The sequence below is a fragment of the Symphalangus syndactylus genome, chromosome 14, assembly GCF_028878055.3.
Source record: "Symphalangus syndactylus isolate Jambi chromosome 14, NHGRI_mSymSyn1-v2.1_pri, whole genome shotgun sequence".
NCBI lineage: Eukaryota > Metazoa > Chordata > Mammalia > Primates > Hylobatidae > Symphalangus > Symphalangus syndactylus.
This window is the reverse complement of record NC_072436.2, coordinates 57,399,587-57,418,606: the sequence shown is the minus strand read 5'-3', so window position 1 is coordinate 57,418,606 and position 19,020 is coordinate 57,399,587. Positions and strand designations below refer to the sequence as shown.

The window sequence follows — 19,020 nt, the reverse complement described above, 5'->3', positions numbered from 1 at the left end:
GGGATTTGGCTGGTGGGGGGGGGGGGGGGGGGCTCAGGGGCCTCCCAGGCATTCCTGCTGCTGTGGCCAGCTGGGCATACATGTGGTCACACCCACTGCTGAGTCCAGTCCTCTCTCATGCCATTCCATCCTTCACTCCCTGAAGTCTCAAGAGGAGCCCTGATGGGGCGGATGGGCCCGGAGTCCAGGGCTCACAGAGGGGTGGGGAGGGCTCTCTGAGCTGGTATCTTGTGTGTTGCATGGGACGGCCGTGTTGTCCCCCAAGCCTCAGTGGGCGGGAGGAGACCCATGGAGCTGGAGCCTGAGGTCTCGCCCTGAGCGGTGCGGCAGAAAGCGGTGGGAAGGGGCCCTGTGGCTGGTCCTGCCACTGGGATGAGGGCCGGGCTCAGGGCTGGGCTCGTGGCCAGAGTTGAGACCAGGCCTGACCACATCCCAGCATCCACGCTCGGAATACCCTAAGCTCTCCAGATCTTTCCATAGAACTCTGTAAAGCCAGCTTTTAGACCCAAGTGGGTTTCAACCCTGCCTCCCAGGTGGAATCTGAGGGGCTGGTCCCCTGAGCCCCAGGGCCCTCCTCTCTGCCCTGTGAAGGCAGCGATCCCGCCTGGCGGAACCGCAGCGAGACGGGGGTGCACACGCGGCTGAGGCTGCTAGTCTCCTCCGCCCCCAACGTACCGCTCTTCCTCATGACCAGAACATCGCCGCATTCATCCTCGATGGGCAGGAAGATCTCAGGGACCACGATGAGGATCCTGCGCTTTGGGGGAGGTGCGATGTGCCAGACACATTCAGCGTTGGCTGGGTAGTCGCCAGGGTAGTTGGGGGACTCGATGTAGCCGGTATAGTCACCAAGCTCGCCGCCGCAGTGCTGGTCTGTGGGCACAGTGGCCCGAGGGCCTCATCAGGCTCCACTGGGCAGGGGCCCTGGCCGGCCAGGCCTCTAACCACCTGGGAGGCCTAGGGCAGGGCTGGAAGGTGCTCTTGTACCCTCCCACAGCAGCCCTCGGACCCTTAGCCCATCCTCCTTGGGGACCCTGCCTGGGCTGACCCCAGAGCAGGAGGGCAGGTCCCCTGCTCACGCCTGTGGTTCCCTGAGGCCCAGCCTGGGGGCTTCTTCTTACTGGGCTGCCATGCCTGCAGGCCCACCCTATTTCTCTGCGGCTGGGCCTTGTCAGGGGCACTGAGGGCCTGGAGCCGTGCCCTCTCTAGCGGCCCCGTCAGTGCCCCTGTAGGCTGTCAGCTACCCCAGCAGACCCAGAAACTAGAGCAGGGCCTGGCTCAGGGCAGAGGCTCGGGCTGTGTTGGGTGAGCAGTGGGAACTGATGAACGATGGGCACCATTGTGGGCTCTGTAGAGTGGGCCAAGCCAGGGCTGCCCCTTTGGTGCCACAGGCCTCCAGATGGATGCAAGGCACCCGAGAGCAGACGGGATGGAGCAGGAGGAGTCCAGTGTCCTCGTGGAGCTCGTGTGAGATCAGGTCTCCTCCCACCCCCACAACCTGCCCAGCCCCTCCTGTGTTCCCAGCTTCCCATGGCAGAGCAGCAGCATCCACTTTTGCAGTGTGTGACATTGGTGGAGCCATCAAAGTCTGTGCTGGTGTTGCCTGGACAGGTGATGCAGTGGTTCTGGCCAAACTCAGGCTGGTAGGTGCCGACAGGGCAGCGGATGCAGTGGTGGGTGGTGGTGTTGTAGTGGTGGCCGGGGGAGCAGTGCACTGCCAGGGGACACAAGGCAGTGTGGTGGGTGTGGAGGGGTGCAGGGAATGGGCAGCATTGGGGAGCTGTCCCCAGGACCTTTCATGTCCTCGAGGTCTGTTTTGGCACAGAGTTCAAGGCTCTTCCCCACCGCCCCATGACCTCCCATCACCCTCACTCCGCCATGGCCAGGAAGAGCCCTTGGCGTGGGAGTCACATGGCAGATTGATGTGATATTGGCTTCAGCAAAACAGGGACCACACAGGCCACCTTGATGGGAGCAATTTTCAGAGAGAGTGGGGGCGATGATGCGACTGGAGGTGTGCAGGGAAGACAGGGAGGAGGGGAGGTGGAGCCAGCGAGGCCAAACCCTCTTTCTACAAGGTTGCTGGGGCAGGAGAGACAGGCAGCCAGAGTCTGAGGGGTGGCGGGGCGGGGGGGCTAGAGGTGGGCAATTCTTTTTTTTTTTTTTTTGAGATGGAGCTCGCTCTGTCACCCAGGCTGGAGTGCAGTGGCACCATCTTGGCTCACTGCAACCAGCATCTCCTGGGTTCAAGCTATGCTCCCCTCCCAGTCTCCCGAGTAGGTGGGATTACAGGTGCACATCACCACACCCGGCTAATTATTTTTGTATTTTTTTAAGTAGAGACGGGGTTTCGCCATGTTAGCCAGGCTGGCCTCAAACTTTTGACCTCAGGTGATCCACCCACTTTGGCCTCCCAAAGTGCTGGGATTATAGGCGTGAGACACCGCACCTGGCTTCAGTTTTTTTAAATGGGCAAATTCGGAACAGTTTGTATGTGCAGGAGAGTATCTGGTGACGTGGCTGGCTCCAGGGAGCTGAGGGCCAGGCCACCTGGACAGACGGACAGACACTGAGAGGGAGCGCGGTGGGGAAGCAGGGTCAGCAGCTGAGAATGGGGAGGATTTGGGGGGAGTTGGTGAGCGAGGGAAGACGGGATGCAGACCTGAGTGGGACCAGATGCCCTGAACAGACAGCAGTTGAGGTGATGCCCTGATCCTGCTCCTGTCCCCACACTCCTGCCCCCTCCTCACCCTCTCAACCTCCCTTCTACATGCTGCTCAAGGCCTCCTGTCCCCAGAGGCCTGCTCAGTGCTCTGAGGAGCTGCTGTCCCCCTGGAGCTCAGAAAGCTCTCAGCTATAAGGCGTCCCTGTCCTGATGCAGGGCACAGTGGGTCACCCACGCCCATGCCTGACAGCTCCAGCTCCTCCTCTGAGCTGGGAGGTTTGCCACGTGGAGGAAATGAGAGGGGCTCAGGGAAGCCTCTCGGGGTGGGCGGGCATGGTGGGGGGGCATGCTCACCTTTAGCCTCGCAGTCCTGGAAGGAGGTGGTGCCTTCATGTTTGGTGAGCAAACCCTCTCTTGCAGGGGAAACAGCCGGTGCGCCCGGGCTCAGGCTGGTACGTGCCCACGGGGCAGGCCTGGCAGGGCTTGAAGCCGTCGGCCGAGAAGAAGCCTGGAGAACACTGGCCTGGAAGTCAGAGGTCACAGCTCAGGCGAGCAGGAGGCACTGCAGGGCCCAGGCTGTGGGTGGTCTCAGGCCCTGCTCCTGGCCTTTGCCTGGCCCTGGAAAAGGTACCGGGCACCCGAGGCCTGGAGTGGGGACGGGGTGGGGAGAGCGAAGCAGCCGGGGTGCAGGAGGCTGGGCCCTGGTCCGGATGCTGCCAGCGGTTCATGTGCGGCCTTGGTCAAGCCTGGCTTTCCTTCTCCCACCAGCAAGAAGGCCTGGGGGTTGAAGAGCAAGAGGCCTTGCTGCTGAGCTAGGAAGGGGACCCACAGGTGGAGGGGCGGGTCACATGTCTCAGAGGGGCTCTCCCCGGGGGGCAGGCTGCACCAGGGTCTTTGCAGAAGGAGCACCTGCTCAGCTTCAGGGTGACGCTGCCTGGTCCACCAGCAGGGCCAGGCCAGAGCAGAGGGAGGCGGGTCTGGGGAGGGTTTCTGAGGTACTCAAGGTCACCTCTGAGACAAAGGGAGGGGACCACAGGAAAGCCAATTTCAGCTCCACATAAGGAATGTTCTAGCACTCCAGCAGACTCAGGATGCAGAGAGTATTCTGGCACTGAGTGAGGGGCGGGTTTAGCATCCTCTCAGCCCAGACCCTGGGATTCTCAGCTTCCACCCAAACACCAAATCTCCTACCAGTGGCCACTCCCCCAGGGGTGGAGACCACAGTCCTGGAGCGGGCAGTGGGCCAGAGAGCAGCCGGCAGCCTGCACGGACTCAGGGCTGGGCTCTGAGCCCTTCTGTCACCGGGAGAAAGCTGGAGGTCCCCAGTATCCTGGGACCCCACTCCCCCACCCTCACAGGCACTGTGCTTCTCAGGGTGCTGAGAAGCTTCCCCGCGGATTCTCTTGGGTGAAACTCAGTGGCCTGGGAAGAAAGGCTCATGGGGAGACTGAGCTAGCTTCACAGATGGAGTTAAGTGGGGAGAGGGAGGTAAATGCAAAAGCTCTTTGCAAACCTAACTGCATTTGGTAAATTGAAAAAGGGCTTTCTAAACAGTCTGTGGGGCACATCATAAAGTTCTTTGTGTGGAGCAAAGTTCCTGCTCAAGTATAAGATACACTCTGCAAAGTGTTCCAGTCGTAATGGAATGTTCCATAAAATGGAAGCTGTCTGGTCCACCATAAGGCACCTATGTGCCTCCCTTAGAAACCGTAAGTTGCACACTGTGAAGTCCTTTCCAAAGGGCACAGTGCAAGTCTGAGAGCACACCGAGGGCGGTGCAGCGCTCAGCTCTGTAGTGCAGGCCGGGACTGCTGACGCTTTGGGATCTGTCATGCGCTTTGTAAGTGGTGATGGCACAGACATCCTGAAGGGTTTTGGAAAGGACAAGGAACTTTAGAAAATACCACACTCTGTGGCCACACCAGGCACCTGGGCCTTGGACAGGAGGGCCTCATCAGAGACAGGGGGAGCCCCCGCCCACCCCCCACCCCCACTCCCACCCCCACCCCACCTCTCCTTCTAGGGTAGGCCTGCACTCGCCTCCACATTCTGACACATTGCGGGCACCAGCCAGACCAAGCCCGTCACTGCTGGGGCATGGTGTGCAACTGAGCTGGCCTTCCGTGTCCTGGTATGTTCCTGGCATACATGGCACACACTGGCCGAGCTCACCGCTGAAGTGGGTGCCAGGCCCACAGGCAACTGCAGAGGCAAAGCGGAGAGGCTGCTGGAGGCAGAGGCGGGGAGGCCGGGGGTGTCTCCTGTGTGCTCAAGCCCAGGCTCTCCTGATAGACACAGTCCTTGTTCCCTGGGGCCCCAAGGACACAGAGGGGCCCCTGACCTATCCCAGAAGAGCCTGGGGCAGGACCCAGGGGACAGCCATCTGTGAGGGCCATGAAGCCTGGCCCCTCTGGCTGCTGCACCTCAGAGTCCTCTGCGGACCCCTCCATCTCCACCCGCTTATAAAAGCCTGTGGTCCCCACTTTCCCCATACGTCTGTCCTCTGTCTGCTCCACACCCTGCCCTCCAGCTTTAGCAAACTGCCTCCTGGATGTCGCCACTTGGATATGCTACAGTCATTTCACCCCAAAGCTCCCCTGTCCTTCCTCAGTGGAGGAGTCAGGGGCAGTGGGGAGGGACTGGGGCTGAAATAGACAAGGGCAGGAGGGCCTGGCGGGGGAGGTGGGAGGGGCGTAGTGAGGAGATGATGGGCTGAAGACAGTGCAGTCTGGTTGGCTTCACTGAACAAATACATCAACTGATGAGTAAGGAAACTGAGTAAATCAGTAAATTAAGGAGAAAGGGAGCCGAGTTTCTCAGTGCTGGAGAAGATGCTTACAAACGTGGAAACGGGGAGTGAGGGTTAGAAAAGACCCTGAGGTGTGGAACGGGAGGCACTGGCATGAACTCATAGATCCCCATGCCTATGTGTACACGTGTATACACACCTATGCTTTCCAGTTCTGTCCGATGAGAGGGCCTAGAGGCAGTGGTACTCCAGGAGCAATGAATAGCCCAGATTTTGGTTTCTACCCATCATCTTCCTCTCAAAGGAACCAGGGGTCCTTGGGGATTTGGCTGATGCCAGGGGATGGAGAGTGTCAATTGGATCTGAAGGGGAGGCTCGCAGCGTGTGTGTGGCAGGTCAGAAAGACCCAAGAGCCAGCTTGGTGGGGCACCCCTGGCTACCCTGGGGACACAGTGAGTGCCGAACTAAATAACATCAGGAATGGATCACAACGCAATGAGTAAGGGGAATCTGAGTCTACAGGGATACAGACCCAGAGGTAAATGGCCATGGCCACCTGCTTTCCTACAGGAGAGGGTGGAAGGAATGGTAGAGGTGGCTGACATGGCGGGAGCTGTGCAGAAGTTTGATGAGGAGGAGAATATTGGTCCAAACTCAGAATGTCCCCAGAAAACACTCATCAAACACAGAGGGAAAATGGCAAGTGAAAGTGAAGCCAGTGGCAGGCTGGGGGTATCCAGTGGTGGGCTGGGGGTATCCAGTGGTGGGCTGGGGGTATCCAGTGGTGGGCTGGGGGTATCCTGTGGTGGGCTGGGGGTATCCTGTGGTGGGCTGGGGGTATTGTGGTGGGCTGGGGGTATCCTGTGCCTGCTGATGGGACGCCCAGGATCAGGCCTCGAAGCTGAGGTTCCTGCTGGACCCTGAGCCCTGAGTCAGGTCCCCAGGAAAGACCAGAGGGAGCTCTGAGCATTAGCCTAGAGGAGGTGAGGTTGGGACAAGGACAGGAGAGGCAGGGAAAGGGGAGAAGCGGCTCCAGACTGAAGGAGCCTGAAGACACAGTGGAGGGTGACCTGTCTTTCTGGATGGGAGCTGGGACCAGAAAAAAAAAGGGACATTATTGGAAGGATTGCTGGAGCTGAATGGGGTGGGTGTGTGGGTTGGATGGCAAAGACTACACACTCACACATGCATGCACACTCACACACATGCATACACGTGTGGGAGACGGGGCGGATGTGGTAAAATGTGCACAACTGGGGAATTTGGATGAAGAAAATATGGAAGTTTTTTGTTCTGCTTGACAATGTTTCTGAAAGTTTGAAAAAATTTCAAAATAAGTTATTTATTTTTATTTTGAGATGGAGTCTTGCTCTGTCACCCAGGCTGGAGTGCAGTGGCGTGATCTCAGCTCACTGCAACCTCTGCCTCCCAGGTTCAAGTGATTCTCCTGTCTCAGCCTCCCCAGTAGCTAGGATTGCAGGTGCTCACCACCACGCCCAGCTAATTTTTGTATCTTTAGTAGAGACGGGGTTTCACCATGTTGGCCAGGCTGGTCTCGAACTCCTGACCTCAGGTGATCCACCTGTCTCGGCCTCCCAAAGTGCTGGGATTATAGGCGTGAGCTACCATGCCTGGCCCAAAATAAATTATTGAAAGTAGAAGAGGCCGGGCGCACCTATAGTCCCAGCTACTTGGGAGGCTGAGGCAGGAGAATAGGTTGAACCTGGGAGGCAGAGGTTGCGGTGAGCTGAGATTACACCATTGCACTCCAGCCTGGCTAGAGAGCGAGACTCTGTCTCAAAAACAAAAACAAACAAAAAAAGAAAGTAGAAGAATGATATCACCAAGCTCCCTTTGTCCCCCCCTTGTCAGTACGGCTGTCCCCCTCCACTGTCTGAGCCAGAGTCCCAGCTTCCCCAACCTGGCCCTTCCCCCATCAGGTGTCATCTCTTTACCAACAGCTTCTCCCCCACCCCCCACTGCCAGGTGTCACCTCTTCTCCAACAGCTTCCCCCCCACTGCCGTCACCGCTTCTCTAACAGCTTCCCCCCACCCCCGCCAGGTGTCACCTCTTCTCCAATGGCTTGCCCCACCCCACCAGGTGTCAACACTTTACCAACAGCTGCCCCACCCCACCAGGTGTCACCACTTTACCAACAGCTTCCCCACCCCACCAGGTGTCACCACTTTGCCAACAGCTTCCCCACCCCACCAGGTGTCACCACTTTACCAACAGCTTCCCCACCCCGCCAGGTGTCATCACTTTACCAGCAGCTTCCCCCAACCCCCCCACCCCGCCAGGTATCACCTCTTCTCCAACAGCTTCCCCCCTCCCCCGCCAGGTATCATCTCTTCTCCACCGGCTTCCCAGTTTACACCCCTGGCCAACCCTACTGTTTGAGGCTTCGAACTTGTGGCTCCAACTGCTCATCCAACATCTCCATGTGGATGACTTGTGAGCGTCTCAAACTGAACATGTACAGCCTGCGCACCCCACCCCCCCAGCCCCCTCTTCCTCAAATCCTTGGGGATTTGGCCAGCATCGGGAAGCGATACCACCTCTGCCCAATTGGCCAAACCCTTGGAGTCGTCCTTGAAGTCTGTCTCTCCCTAGGAGACTCCTCCATCTCATGCTCCTCCCCGTCCTTGCTCTACCCCTGCTACTCAGCCTTCCCATATCAGAGTGCGCGTGCCTGCGTCCTTGCTCCGCCCCCTACTCAGCCTTCCCATAACAGAGCGCGTGAACCTGCGTCCTTGCTCTAAGCATTCCTATGGCTCCCCATCCAACTCAGAGTGGTGTCTGTGGCCTGCCAGGCCCCATCACCTCTGGCATCACTGTACCTGTGGGCATGTTCACTGGCCCACTGTCCATCTTCCGCACGGGCATGCGAGCTCCACTAGAACTAGGACTGTCTCGTGTGCTGGTTCTGCCTGTCCTACCTCCAGGCTCTCCCCTCCAGCCCACACCAGCCCGCTGGGGGCCGGCTTCACCTGCTTCCCTGCAGCACGACGCTGCCCTCCTGGGTGGCCCTAGGCCTCACGACATTGCTGCTCTGTCCCCCAACCCTGACTCAGGCTCCCCAACTCCTGGAGCCCTGAGGTCTCAGCTCACGTGACTTCTCCTCCAAGAAGCTTCCCTGAACCACATCCCAGACTAGAGAGGGCCTGTTCGGGTTCCCGTGCCCCCTTGCGCCCCTCGACCGTGGCCTTGCTGTCCTGTCCACTCCTTGTCCCTCCTCAGGCTGTGATGACATGCCCGAGGCCCAGCACAGAGGAGTGCTCTTCAAATGACAGCGATGACCATGAGGGCTGCAGTCCTTCTCCCCGGCAGGCCTCTGCATCTCTCTGTCCCCTCCCCAGGTGTCTGTCTCCCCTGCATGCCCACCACTGTTTACCCCAGCTCATGTGCAAGGAAGGACAGAGTCAGCATCTGAGTGGCCATGGGCAAGGACTTACTGCATTTGCTGTCCTGTAGCACCTGGCCTGCTCCACATGCCCCCTGCCCCTCTAGGGCCTTGGCTGGCCTCTGGGCTACCTCGTACTCAGTGCCTGAGACCTGGACATAGAACTGCTGCCGGCCGATGGACTTGTGCAGGGTCTTGATGGCGGCCTGCAGGCTCTGTTCTGCTCGCTTCCACAAGCAGTCTGCTTTGCACGTGTCTGCAGGGGCAGGAGAGACAACATGAATCGCTGGCAACCCTGCTAGCCGCTGCCTTCTTAGCTGAGGGCTGCCCCGTGCCAGGCCCTGCACTGGGCTCGGACACCTCAGCACGTTCTCACGACAGTCCTGACCTAAGGGGTCACTGTCGCGCCCATCTGACAGTGAGGAGGCTGTGGACCTGGGAGGCAGGGCCTGCCCAAGGCCCCGCGGCAGATGTGAGTGCAATCCAGGCAGCTGCCACTGCAACACATCACCCCCCCAGGGTACAACTCACGGGGCAAGAACCCCTTTCTGTCACTCAAAGACTCTTGGGGACTGCCACTGTCCCCAGGATAGTGTCCAGCTCTCTGGCCCTGAATCCAAGGCCCTTCAAGATCCAGCCCCGTCTGGCCTTGCCAGCCTCATCCCCTCCACTCTGACATTCCCTGTGGATTCCAATGTCTAGCCGCCCGGCCCTACTTAGGGCTTCCTGGACACCTCCTCCTCTCTCTGACCTCTGTGCCTTTGCCTATTCTATTCCCTCTGCCTGAATGCCATTCCTTGCCACCTCTTCCACCCAGTGAGCTTTGATTCTAAGCTCTCATTCAAATGGCAGCTCTTCTGGGAAAGCTTCCTGATATGGTTTCAATGTTTGTCTCTTCCAAACCTCATGTTGAAATATGATCCCTAATGCTGGGGGTGGGGCCTGGTAGGAGGTGTCTGGGTCATGGGGTAGGTCCCTCATGAATGGCCTGGTGCTGTCCTCGTGGTGGTCAGTTCTTGCTGGCTCTACTAGTCCCCATGAGATGTGACTGTTGAAGACATAGGCACCCCCTCCCCTCTCTCTTGCTCCTTTCCTCTTGCCATGTGATGCCAGCTGCTCTTCACCTTCCTCCGTGAGCAGAAGGAGCCTAAGGCTTTGCCAGGCAGATGCTGCTGCCGTGTTCTCTGACAGCCTGCAGAGCCGAGAGCCAATAAGCTCTTTTCCTGATAAATTATCCAGCCTCAGGTGTTCCTTTTAGCAACACAAATAGACTAAGACATTTCCTTTTTTTTTTTTTTTTTTTTGAGATGGAGTCTCACTCTGTCGACAGGCTGGAGTACAGTGGTGCAATCTCAGCTCACTGCAACCTCTGCCTCCCAGGTTCAAGCGATTCTCCTGCCTCAGCCTCCTGAGTAGCTGGGATTACAGTTGCCCACCACCATACCTGGCTAATTTTTGTATTTTTAGTAGAGACAGGGTTGCACCATGTTGGCCAGGCTGGTCTTGAACTCCTGACGTCAAGTGATCCACCCACCTTGGCCTCTCAGAGTGCTGGGATTACAGCCGTGAGCCAGCGCACCCAGCCAGACTAAGACATTTCCTAAGCCCTCCCGTGGGGAGAGACCTCAGTTCTATGCATTGTTTGTTCTTGTGCCCCCACCACCGAGAGTCTCACCTGGCAATGAGTGGTTTGCACATGCGTCTGCCTCTCTGGCTGAGAGTGTTACCTGGGTGGGGACTTTTCTTTCCACAGCACCCAAGCCCACAGCCAGGCCCATACCACACTTATCTGCTGACAGATCCCATCTCTTCAACGTCAACGACTCACAAGTTGACACTCACATATAGCCAAGAGCCAAGTGCTGCTGTGACACCCGAGCCAGCATTAGAACCCCCTTCTGGAACCAGGAAAGACAATCCTTGGCTCAAGCATTCTAGGGGGGCTGCACCTATTTGTCCTCCCGGGCCCCAGCAGGAGTGTGGAGGGGCAGATAAGGGTCACGTGACTTTTGAGGTCACCTCGGCCCTTCTGTCTCATTGCCCTGGGCTGCCTCTTCTATCCTGGGCTGCAGGCGTTGACTCCTGCCAGCTCCCTTTGCTTGTGGGCCTGCCTCTGTCTCCAGAAGCTGGACTCCCATCCGAGCCACAGCTGTGATCTACTGGGAGCCTGGCTTCATGCCTGGCAGGCCCCCGGCAGCACCACCAGCCTGCTGTCCTCTTTCAGGCCTGCAGAAGCCCCCAAGAGAACCCCTCACCTACCTGAGGCCTCTTCCATCTTTGTCTCGATCTCAAACTCTGCTGTGATGTGGGACACCTCCTTGGATGGGGACTTGTGGCCACGGCGCCTCTTCTTGGAGGAGTCACACTTGAGGGTCACGAATGTCACATGGCAGTGGTCTGGATGAGGAAAGGACCACTGTGGCAAAGACAGCATGGGGCAGGGAGCAAGGTCCTACCAAGCCCTGCACACAGAGTGCCATTGGCAAGGACCTCCTGGTCCGTGGTGCAGATGGAAAAACTCAGGCTAGAGAAGGCCAGGGCTGGCTCAGGGTCTCAGGAGGGGCTGGTGGCTGAGCCAGGTCTCACGACCGGTCCATCACGCTGCTGCAGGTGGAGGCATCTCATACATATTCATGAATGAGGCTGTGCCCCCAGCTCTGGGCCTGCTGAGTGTTTGGCCAGTGCAGACTCGGCTCCAGGCAGAGCCTGCTGCGTGCTGAGAGTTCTGTTAGGTTTGAGGAGGAATCTTCACGGGGACAGAGCTGGTGCCTTCCTCCGGGGCCCCTCGTACCAAGCTTTCCCTCTGCTGTTCCCCCAGCCTGCAATGTCCTTGGAAACTCTCATTCAATAAACAGCTGCCAGGTGAGAGAGACCTCCACCCTCGGAAACCAGACTCGCTGGACCCTGGGGCCCCAGCTCCCAGGCATGAGGACTCTCCTACAGCCCCGTTGCTGTGGGTTAGGAGCAGGGCATCCCACTCACCCAGCAGTGGCTGCCTGGTGGTCTCCTTTGCTCGTGCCTGGCTGTGGGGCCGGAGGTGGCACTTGGCATCTCGGATCTTGAAGCGGGCCTTCTGTTTGATGGGGGTGGTGGGGGCATCTGGGGAAAGCCAAAATTCCCCCAGGTGGTGGCCTCTCCTGCAGGCAAGGAGGTGGTGGGGGACGGGGGCTGCCAGGGGACAAATCCATCTGGAGCTGGGGGTGGGGCTTGATCTGAGTCCCTGTGCCCCGACAGCTCTCCTGGGGTGGGGGACCCTCTCCTGCCCCATTTCTCTCCCTGCAAGGCCTAAAACAGGTGAACACATGGATGGTGGGGTCAAGCTCACGCCCAGGGACCACCTGCCAGAGGTCTTCTGTGAAGGAGGAAAGGGATCCTCCTACCTCCTCCCCATCAGCAAGCCATGATTGTGCTTTAGGAAAGAGCGTAGAACAGAAGAGAGATAGGACAGCAAGGAAGGGAAGGGGCTTTGAAATACTATAGATCCCAGGACTGCCAGTTCCTTGCAAGAGCAAATCATAGCCCTTGGACTAAAGAAGCCTATCACCACAGGTGCTTAGAATCAAATGACATATGCATTAAATATATAGAAATGGGCCGGGTGCGGTGGCTCACGCCTGTAATCCTAGCATTCTGGGAGGCCGAGGCAGGCGGATCACTTGAGGTCAGGAGTTCGAGACTAGGCTGACCAACATGGTGAAACCCTGTCTCTATTAAAAATACAAAAATTAGCCAGGTGTGGTAATGGGCACGTGTAATCCCAGCTACTCCGGAGGCTGAGGCAGGAGAATTGCTTGAACCTGGGAGGCGGAGGTTGCAGTGAGCCGAGATCACGCCACTGTACCTGGGTGACAGAGTGAGACTCCGTTTAAAAAGATAATAATAAAAATAAACATACAGAAATGCACCTATCTATCAAATCCAGCATCCTGAATAAGAAAAGCTGCTGAAGACACAACCCCCAGCTCCTTAGCTGGCAGGAGCTAAGGCTGGCTGTGCCATGCTGATCAAGCCCAGCAGGTTGCTCCCAAAGGGCTGGGACTGTGCTGCGCCTCGACGCTTCTTGGCACGCTCTGCACGGCCAGGCCAGCTCCGACTCGGCAGAACCTAATAGCCACAGCAGATGTGGCTTGCTCCAGCCATACAGTCTGAGATCTGTGCACTCACAGCACCTTAGGGTCCCTGAACCACTCTGGCTGTGACCTCAGAGCCAGAAGGGCCCTCCCATGGTCCCCTGACCCTGGGCTGGAACTCGGCCTGCAGCCTGCTGGCTTCTAGGTCCTGGCCTGGCTCATCACCAGTACCCCACGCCACATGGGGCAGGGCCGAGAGCAGGAAGGTCTTCCCTGGGCGGTGCCCTTTCCTCTCCCGCCAGCATGTTGCTGGATGCAGTCAAGGTCACCCAGTGGCATGCAGCATGGACAGGCCGAGGGGTTACCTGAGCAGCTGGGCCTGAGGCCAGAGCTGGTGCCGTGGCGTTTCTGCAGCGCCTTGCCCTGTGGCCCTGGAACTCCGCAACTCAGGACATAGCTATTTTCCGAGTCTGCAGAGAAGCCGGTGGGTGAGGTGGGCCTGGTGCTCCTCCCTCCCACGGCACTCAGATTCTTGGGGCCTCAGAGGGATTGTGGAGTGAGGCAAAGATCAGGACAGATTCTTCTGCCAGTTTCTGCTACACAACCACAGGTAAGTGGCCAGGAGGAAGGAGCCCACTGGGTTTACTGAGAAGGACAGTGAGGCCCAGAGAAAACCAGACAGCTGCCTTAGGGCCACTCAGTTATCAGAGGCTCTCATTCCTAGGTCGGGCTGTTTCCTGGAGGACAGCTGGGAGCAATGGTGGGACCCCAGGGAGGAAGACCCCCGTGCCACAGCATCCCATCTCAGGGACAGCCCGGGTTACCTGGCACGAAGAGTGTGTGAGCTGGGCAGGAAAGGAAGCAGCTCTCCACACCGCCCACCTTGCTGCAGGACAGCTGGGCCCGGGGGGAGGTCTTGGGACGAGAAAGACACTTGCCTGTCTCTGTGAAGGGAGATATGAGAGAGGGCTGAGAGAGGCCAGGGCAGAGGCTTCCTGGAGCCGGGAGGGTCCTGGGGATGGCCTAATGGGGACTCCCCCAACTCCCTTCTTCCATGGCTGGGCTGGTTAGGTGGGAAGGCGCCTGGAGATCGCAGGTCCCTTGGGTGTGTGGGGATGCTGGGCCCAGACAGCTGGCTTAGTCCCTCCTCCCCCTCAGGCTCTAATCCTGGCTGTGAGAAGGTTCATGTCCCCATCCCCAGATCAGGAACTCCCTGAGGGCAGGGCTGAGCTCTCCAGGGCAGGCGTCCATTCCTACTGGGGAAAGGAACGGCGGTAAATGAACACTGGCTTCCTGGGAGGGGCCGTGGGAGGGATCGCTCGGAAGCACCTCTTTGGGGCAGCACCTGCTACAGCCATCAGGTGTCTGGAGATGTCCAAAACAGCCCTCCAGAATTTCTCACTTGCTTACTTATCATTAGAGGATGAAAAAGTCCCCCGTACTCCTAGGAAAAGACAGACGGTTCTACAGCCATGGTAAATACCAGAACTGATTTTATAGACGGCTAATTGGTCAGTGACAACCTGCTTATGTGGCACGCCTCTGAAAGCCACCTCATGAGTGACAGCCTCACACTCTGGTCAGTCATCAGTGTGGAGTTACTCCAGTATAACCAGGCTTCCAGGCTCAGTCAAGTCATCTCCCTTCTGTAACCCACACAGGCCATGCTGTTAGACTCCCATCAACCTAATCCTGACCTGCCTGGAATAAGCTTTGCCCCAAATCCCCAGGGAAGATCAGCAGTTTGCTTTGCTCCCTGAGCCTGCCTGACCAACACAGCTCCCCCTTACTTAAGCGACAGCTCAGCTTTCTGGTTTCAGATACTGAGCGGTGGCTGATCTCATCCTTCGGTAATTCTGGAGTTTCCTCTGAGATTGTTTTAGAAACCCTTGCTTCCCAGTGTCCTTTGGGCGCCGAGGACCACAGGTGTCCTTGGTCAAGTCCCCGGGGCCCACATTTTTGTCTGTCCTGCTGATTGCTTTCTGGGAGGGCACAGTGTGACAACACTCTGAGCTCTCACTTGCTTTGCTGCTCTCTCGTGCTGACTGCTTTGTTAGCAAGTGGGCCTCCGGCTGGGGAGCAAGACCTTGTGTTCAGAGATGCACATTTACCTGCGTGTTCTGCTGCTGGGCACTTTGTTTTTGCTTGACTATTAGATAAAGGTTTATGCTATGAGTTTTGCTGTGCTCTGACTTGTCTTGTGTCTGATGGATAGATAACAGGGTGCTCCTTGGGGAGAAGATGGTGACACAGGCCCTGCACGCTTCCAACTCAATCCAAGCTGGCCCCCAGGATCAATGGTCAGAGGTCTATGGTACTAGTGGCCAATTCCTATAGGCGACTAGGCAGAACTTTCCTTGGGTCCCTTCTAAAATCTTCCCGAGGGCGCTCCTGTTCTGCCAACACTTGAAAGGAGGCCCCTTTGTTTTCTCCATATTCTGGGGTCACAGCTGTCAGGTCACTGACTGCACGGCCCTTTCCAGCCTGTGTCTGGTTGGGGGAACCAGGAACATCATTCTAAGCACACACTTTTGACTGATGAAAGTGATGATCATGGGTTGGTTATGCCAAGGCTGCAACTTCCCTGGCTGAACTCCTGCATCCTTATGAATTTAGACTATTATCCTAACTTGTGCTTGTCATGGTAAATGGCAAACTGCCCCCTACTCACCACAAAACCCAAACAGCGACAACCACCACCAGCAGCTTGGAATAACATTGGTCATAGTGGGAACTTCTGACACATCAAAACTAATACATTAATATATTTAAGAGGAGCTCTAAAATGTTAGGAGACAAAATGCCATCATTTAACAGCTTTTGCCAGTGGTATACCTTGGCCTCAGTTTTCTCCCACTCAAACCTTCCGAAATCCACTTGCCACTCTCTCTGCCCAGCTCTGTCTTCACCAGCCACTTATTGCATCCCACCCTCTCTGCTCCTGCCCCTCACCTCCTACACAAGCAACTCCTCCCTTAGGGTTTATCCCAGGAAAGTCAGAAATCAGATCTCTAATGCTGGATGTAAAGTCAGGTCTAGAGCTATGCTGAGTGCTGAAGGAAATTCTCCAGGAGACAGACAAACATCCTTGCTTAAGAATTCGGGATATCGCTGGATAGTTACTGTCCTGGATGATCAGATCTGTATCACAATGAGTTCACGTAAGTGTTAGGATCTTGGATGGAAGAAAAAGTTCAAAAGCAACAGATGGTAAAGAGCGGTAGAAGCGGCCAGGCGCGGTGGCTCACACCTGCAATCCCAGGACTTTGGGAGGCTGAGGCGGGTGGATCACAAGGTCAGGAGGTTGAGACCAGCCTGACCAACATGGTGAAACCTCGTCTCTACTAAAAATACAAACATTAGGTGATCTGCCCACCTCAGCCTCTCAAAGTGCTGGGATTACAGGCGTGAGTCACTGTGCCCGGCCAAATGTTTCTTTCTGAGAAACTAAATGTGTCAGCCTCTTTCTTCTGCCACTCAGTTTCCTTGGCCTTTGGAGGCAGGTTTCTGTAAACCTGCTCACAAAGGAGCAATGACCCCCAACACCCTCAATGAACAACGCTTTCCTGCAAAGAATCTGAAGGTACCATATCCTTCCTATGCTTCTAAGACGGATATCCCCTAATGCTGCCTCTGTCACCAGGACAACCCCAAACAAGCTCTTTCCCAAAACTCAACAGAAGAGCAGCAGTTGACTTTGTTCAGTGAGACTTTGCCTGAACAGCACAGCAATTCCTTCCATAAGTACATGATAAACCCAGCCTTTTGAGCTCAGATATTAAATGATGGTCTGTATTCATTAATGTGTTCATTGACAAATATTTACTTTGTGTCTATGATTGTCAGGGTCTGTTGCAGGTGCTGGGCCTGTAGCAGTGAATGGGACAGGCCAAGAAGACCTGTTTAACTGTGTAAAGCTTACATTCTAGTGAGGAGAGAGAGATGGACAGACAGACAGACATAAACCAACACGAACCTGTAAAGTGCACATTACTTCTGGTGGCTGGGAGTGTGATGGGAGGGAAAGAAGGCTGGAAGCAAAGGGGGCCCAGATGGCTGCGGAAGTGGCCGAGGCTGCGGCTCTGGGTGGGTGATGGGGCGGGCCTCACTCACAGACCCTCACAGCAAGGGAGCGCTGGGGGAGGGCCCTCCAGGCCAAGAGAAGCGCACAGCCTTGGGCTGAGGGCTGGTGGAGGCCCTGCAAAGTCAGTGAGGCTGGCGTGAAGCAAGCGAGGGAGACAGCAGAGGGCAATCCTGTCAGCTGGCAGCAGCCTTCGGGCCATTCCAAGCACTGTGGCTTTGATTCAGAGTCAAAGGAGGAGTTACGGGGGGGTGGAAGCGGTGGAGGGTTGGGGGGATGGTAGGGTTCTGAGCCCAGAGGGATGTTCTAACTTAAATTTAAAAGGCTCACTTAGGCTGCCCTGGGGATGTCAGAGTGTGGCCGGGCAAGGACCCGGTGTGGAGGTTCCAGGAGGGCAGGCCCACAGCCCCAGCACCCAGACAGGGCCCCGTGTACAGGGAACCAGGGAACGCAGGGGCCCATCCAGAACTCAGCCTAGGGGCACCCAGTGCTGCGAGCACACCCGCAGAGGGTGCAGGGACCATGGGCTTTCCAGGAGGCACTGCCACATCCCCTGCAACTGTGCCCCACTGAGGCTGCTGCACCCCGAGTGACCCTCCTCCTCCCCCTCAACCTCCTCAGCAGGACAAGGGGAAGCTGCCAGAAGAGAGGCCTCCACACCCACTCCCTCTAAGCTTCCAGCCCTACGGAGACATCAGCAGGGTCCCTGTGGCCCACGGCTGGGGCTGCACACGGACCCCCAGATCTCCTCTGTGCCTTCCTCCCCACCGCAGATCCCTGTTGCTGTGCCTCTGGCTGACACTGGCATGCTCTGCCTGGGACCCCCTCCTTTTCTGCAAGTCCTCATTCTCAGCCATACCCCAACAGCAGAGAACCTCTGCCTGGGAAGGCAAGGCCCAGAGGAAAGGGAGGGGCTGTCCTGCTCACCTCCACCTCAGAAAAGCCACTGCCCCTCCCATCCAAGCCCAGGTGCAGGGGAGGAGCCAGCAGCACAGGGCGGCCACCTACCCACGCAGTCCTTCCGGTTCCAGTGGAGCCGCCTCCCCAGGGGACAGACGCACTCGTAGCTGTCCTTGGTGTTGATGCAGCCCTGGTCACAGCTCCCGTTGCTCATGCTGCACTCGTCCACATCTGGAAGCACAGCGGGCGTAAGGGCAGAGGGGAGGCTGGCAGCTGGCAGGGGAAGGGACCACCCGGTGCAAGAGGGAGAGAGTCTCCTGACCCCACCGAGTTGGACAGCATCACGGGATGCAGATGAGCAGTGCACGCGCCACAGGCGCGCACACGCCTGGGTTTATAAGGCTCCTCACAGACCCCAATGTCCCTTCCCCCAGGAACCTCAGTCATTTTCTGAACTCAAGCAGCTGCACCCCAGGCTAGGGGGCAGAGGAGGTGGCACACGATTAAAGTTCCAACCCAACCTGGTTTTTGGCACAGGGAATGAGCACTGCTCCAGGGATTGTGAAACTGATTTTACTGTGGGACTCTGGACAAGCCCTTTTCTAGCCCCAGGTCCCCTGTGGTACAACAGACACCAGGGTGAAGGAGGTCACCACTAAGGCCCTTCCTCCTCTGACCAAAAGCACCTGCTGGAGCTGGGGGAAGAGGCCGGGCCCCACATTCTGTTAGTTCTTGAGCTGCCTGCACTGGGCAGGCCCAGGGAAGGGGTGCCCAGGTTTTTGAGAGTCTTTCCAGAAGAATCTGTAGCCTACCTCCAGAAGCCCAAGCACCAGCTGCGTCCTGATCACATTCTTGCTTGACCCTGTCTGATCTTCAAGTGGCCTGGCATCCTGAGTGTGGCTACCCCCAGGTCACAGAAAAGGAAGAGACAGGGGGACCGTCCTTGGCTTCCCAATCTTCACCCACCATGCCCACATAACACCAAGTCCCAGCAGCCTGGCTCTGGCTCCTAAATACATCTAGAAACTTCCTCTTTGTTCCATCCCTGCCCACCCTGCCCCGGCTCCAGCAGTGCACGCCCCCATGCCTGGAGCTGTCTTCCCAGTGGTACCCTGGATTCCACTCTCCTTTCCACGTGGCCACTGGGGCAT

General features: G+C 57.3%; 1 protein-coding gene across 1 annotated transcript in view; it reads right to left on the bottom strand.

The window, feature by feature from the left end:
* Window positions 1–19,020, bottom strand: part of LOC129462982 (signal peptide, CUB and EGF-like domain-containing protein 1) — a 36,549-nt gene that overhangs the window by 6,112 nt on the left and 11,417 nt on the right. Inside the window, 11 exon segments of the mRNA XM_055243437.1 lie at window positions 676–873; window positions 1,553–1,714; window positions 3,020–3,080; window positions 3,082–3,188; window positions 4,706–4,867; window positions 8,871–9,074; window positions 11,078–11,215; window positions 11,801–11,917; window positions 13,254–13,358; window positions 13,713–13,832; window positions 17,978–18,100. Coding sequence (XP_055099412.1) covers window positions 676–873; window positions 1,553–1,714; window positions 3,020–3,080; window positions 3,082–3,188; window positions 4,706–4,867; window positions 8,871–9,074; window positions 11,078–11,215; window positions 11,801–11,917; window positions 13,254–13,358; window positions 13,713–13,832; window positions 17,978–18,100 — 1,497 coding nt within the window.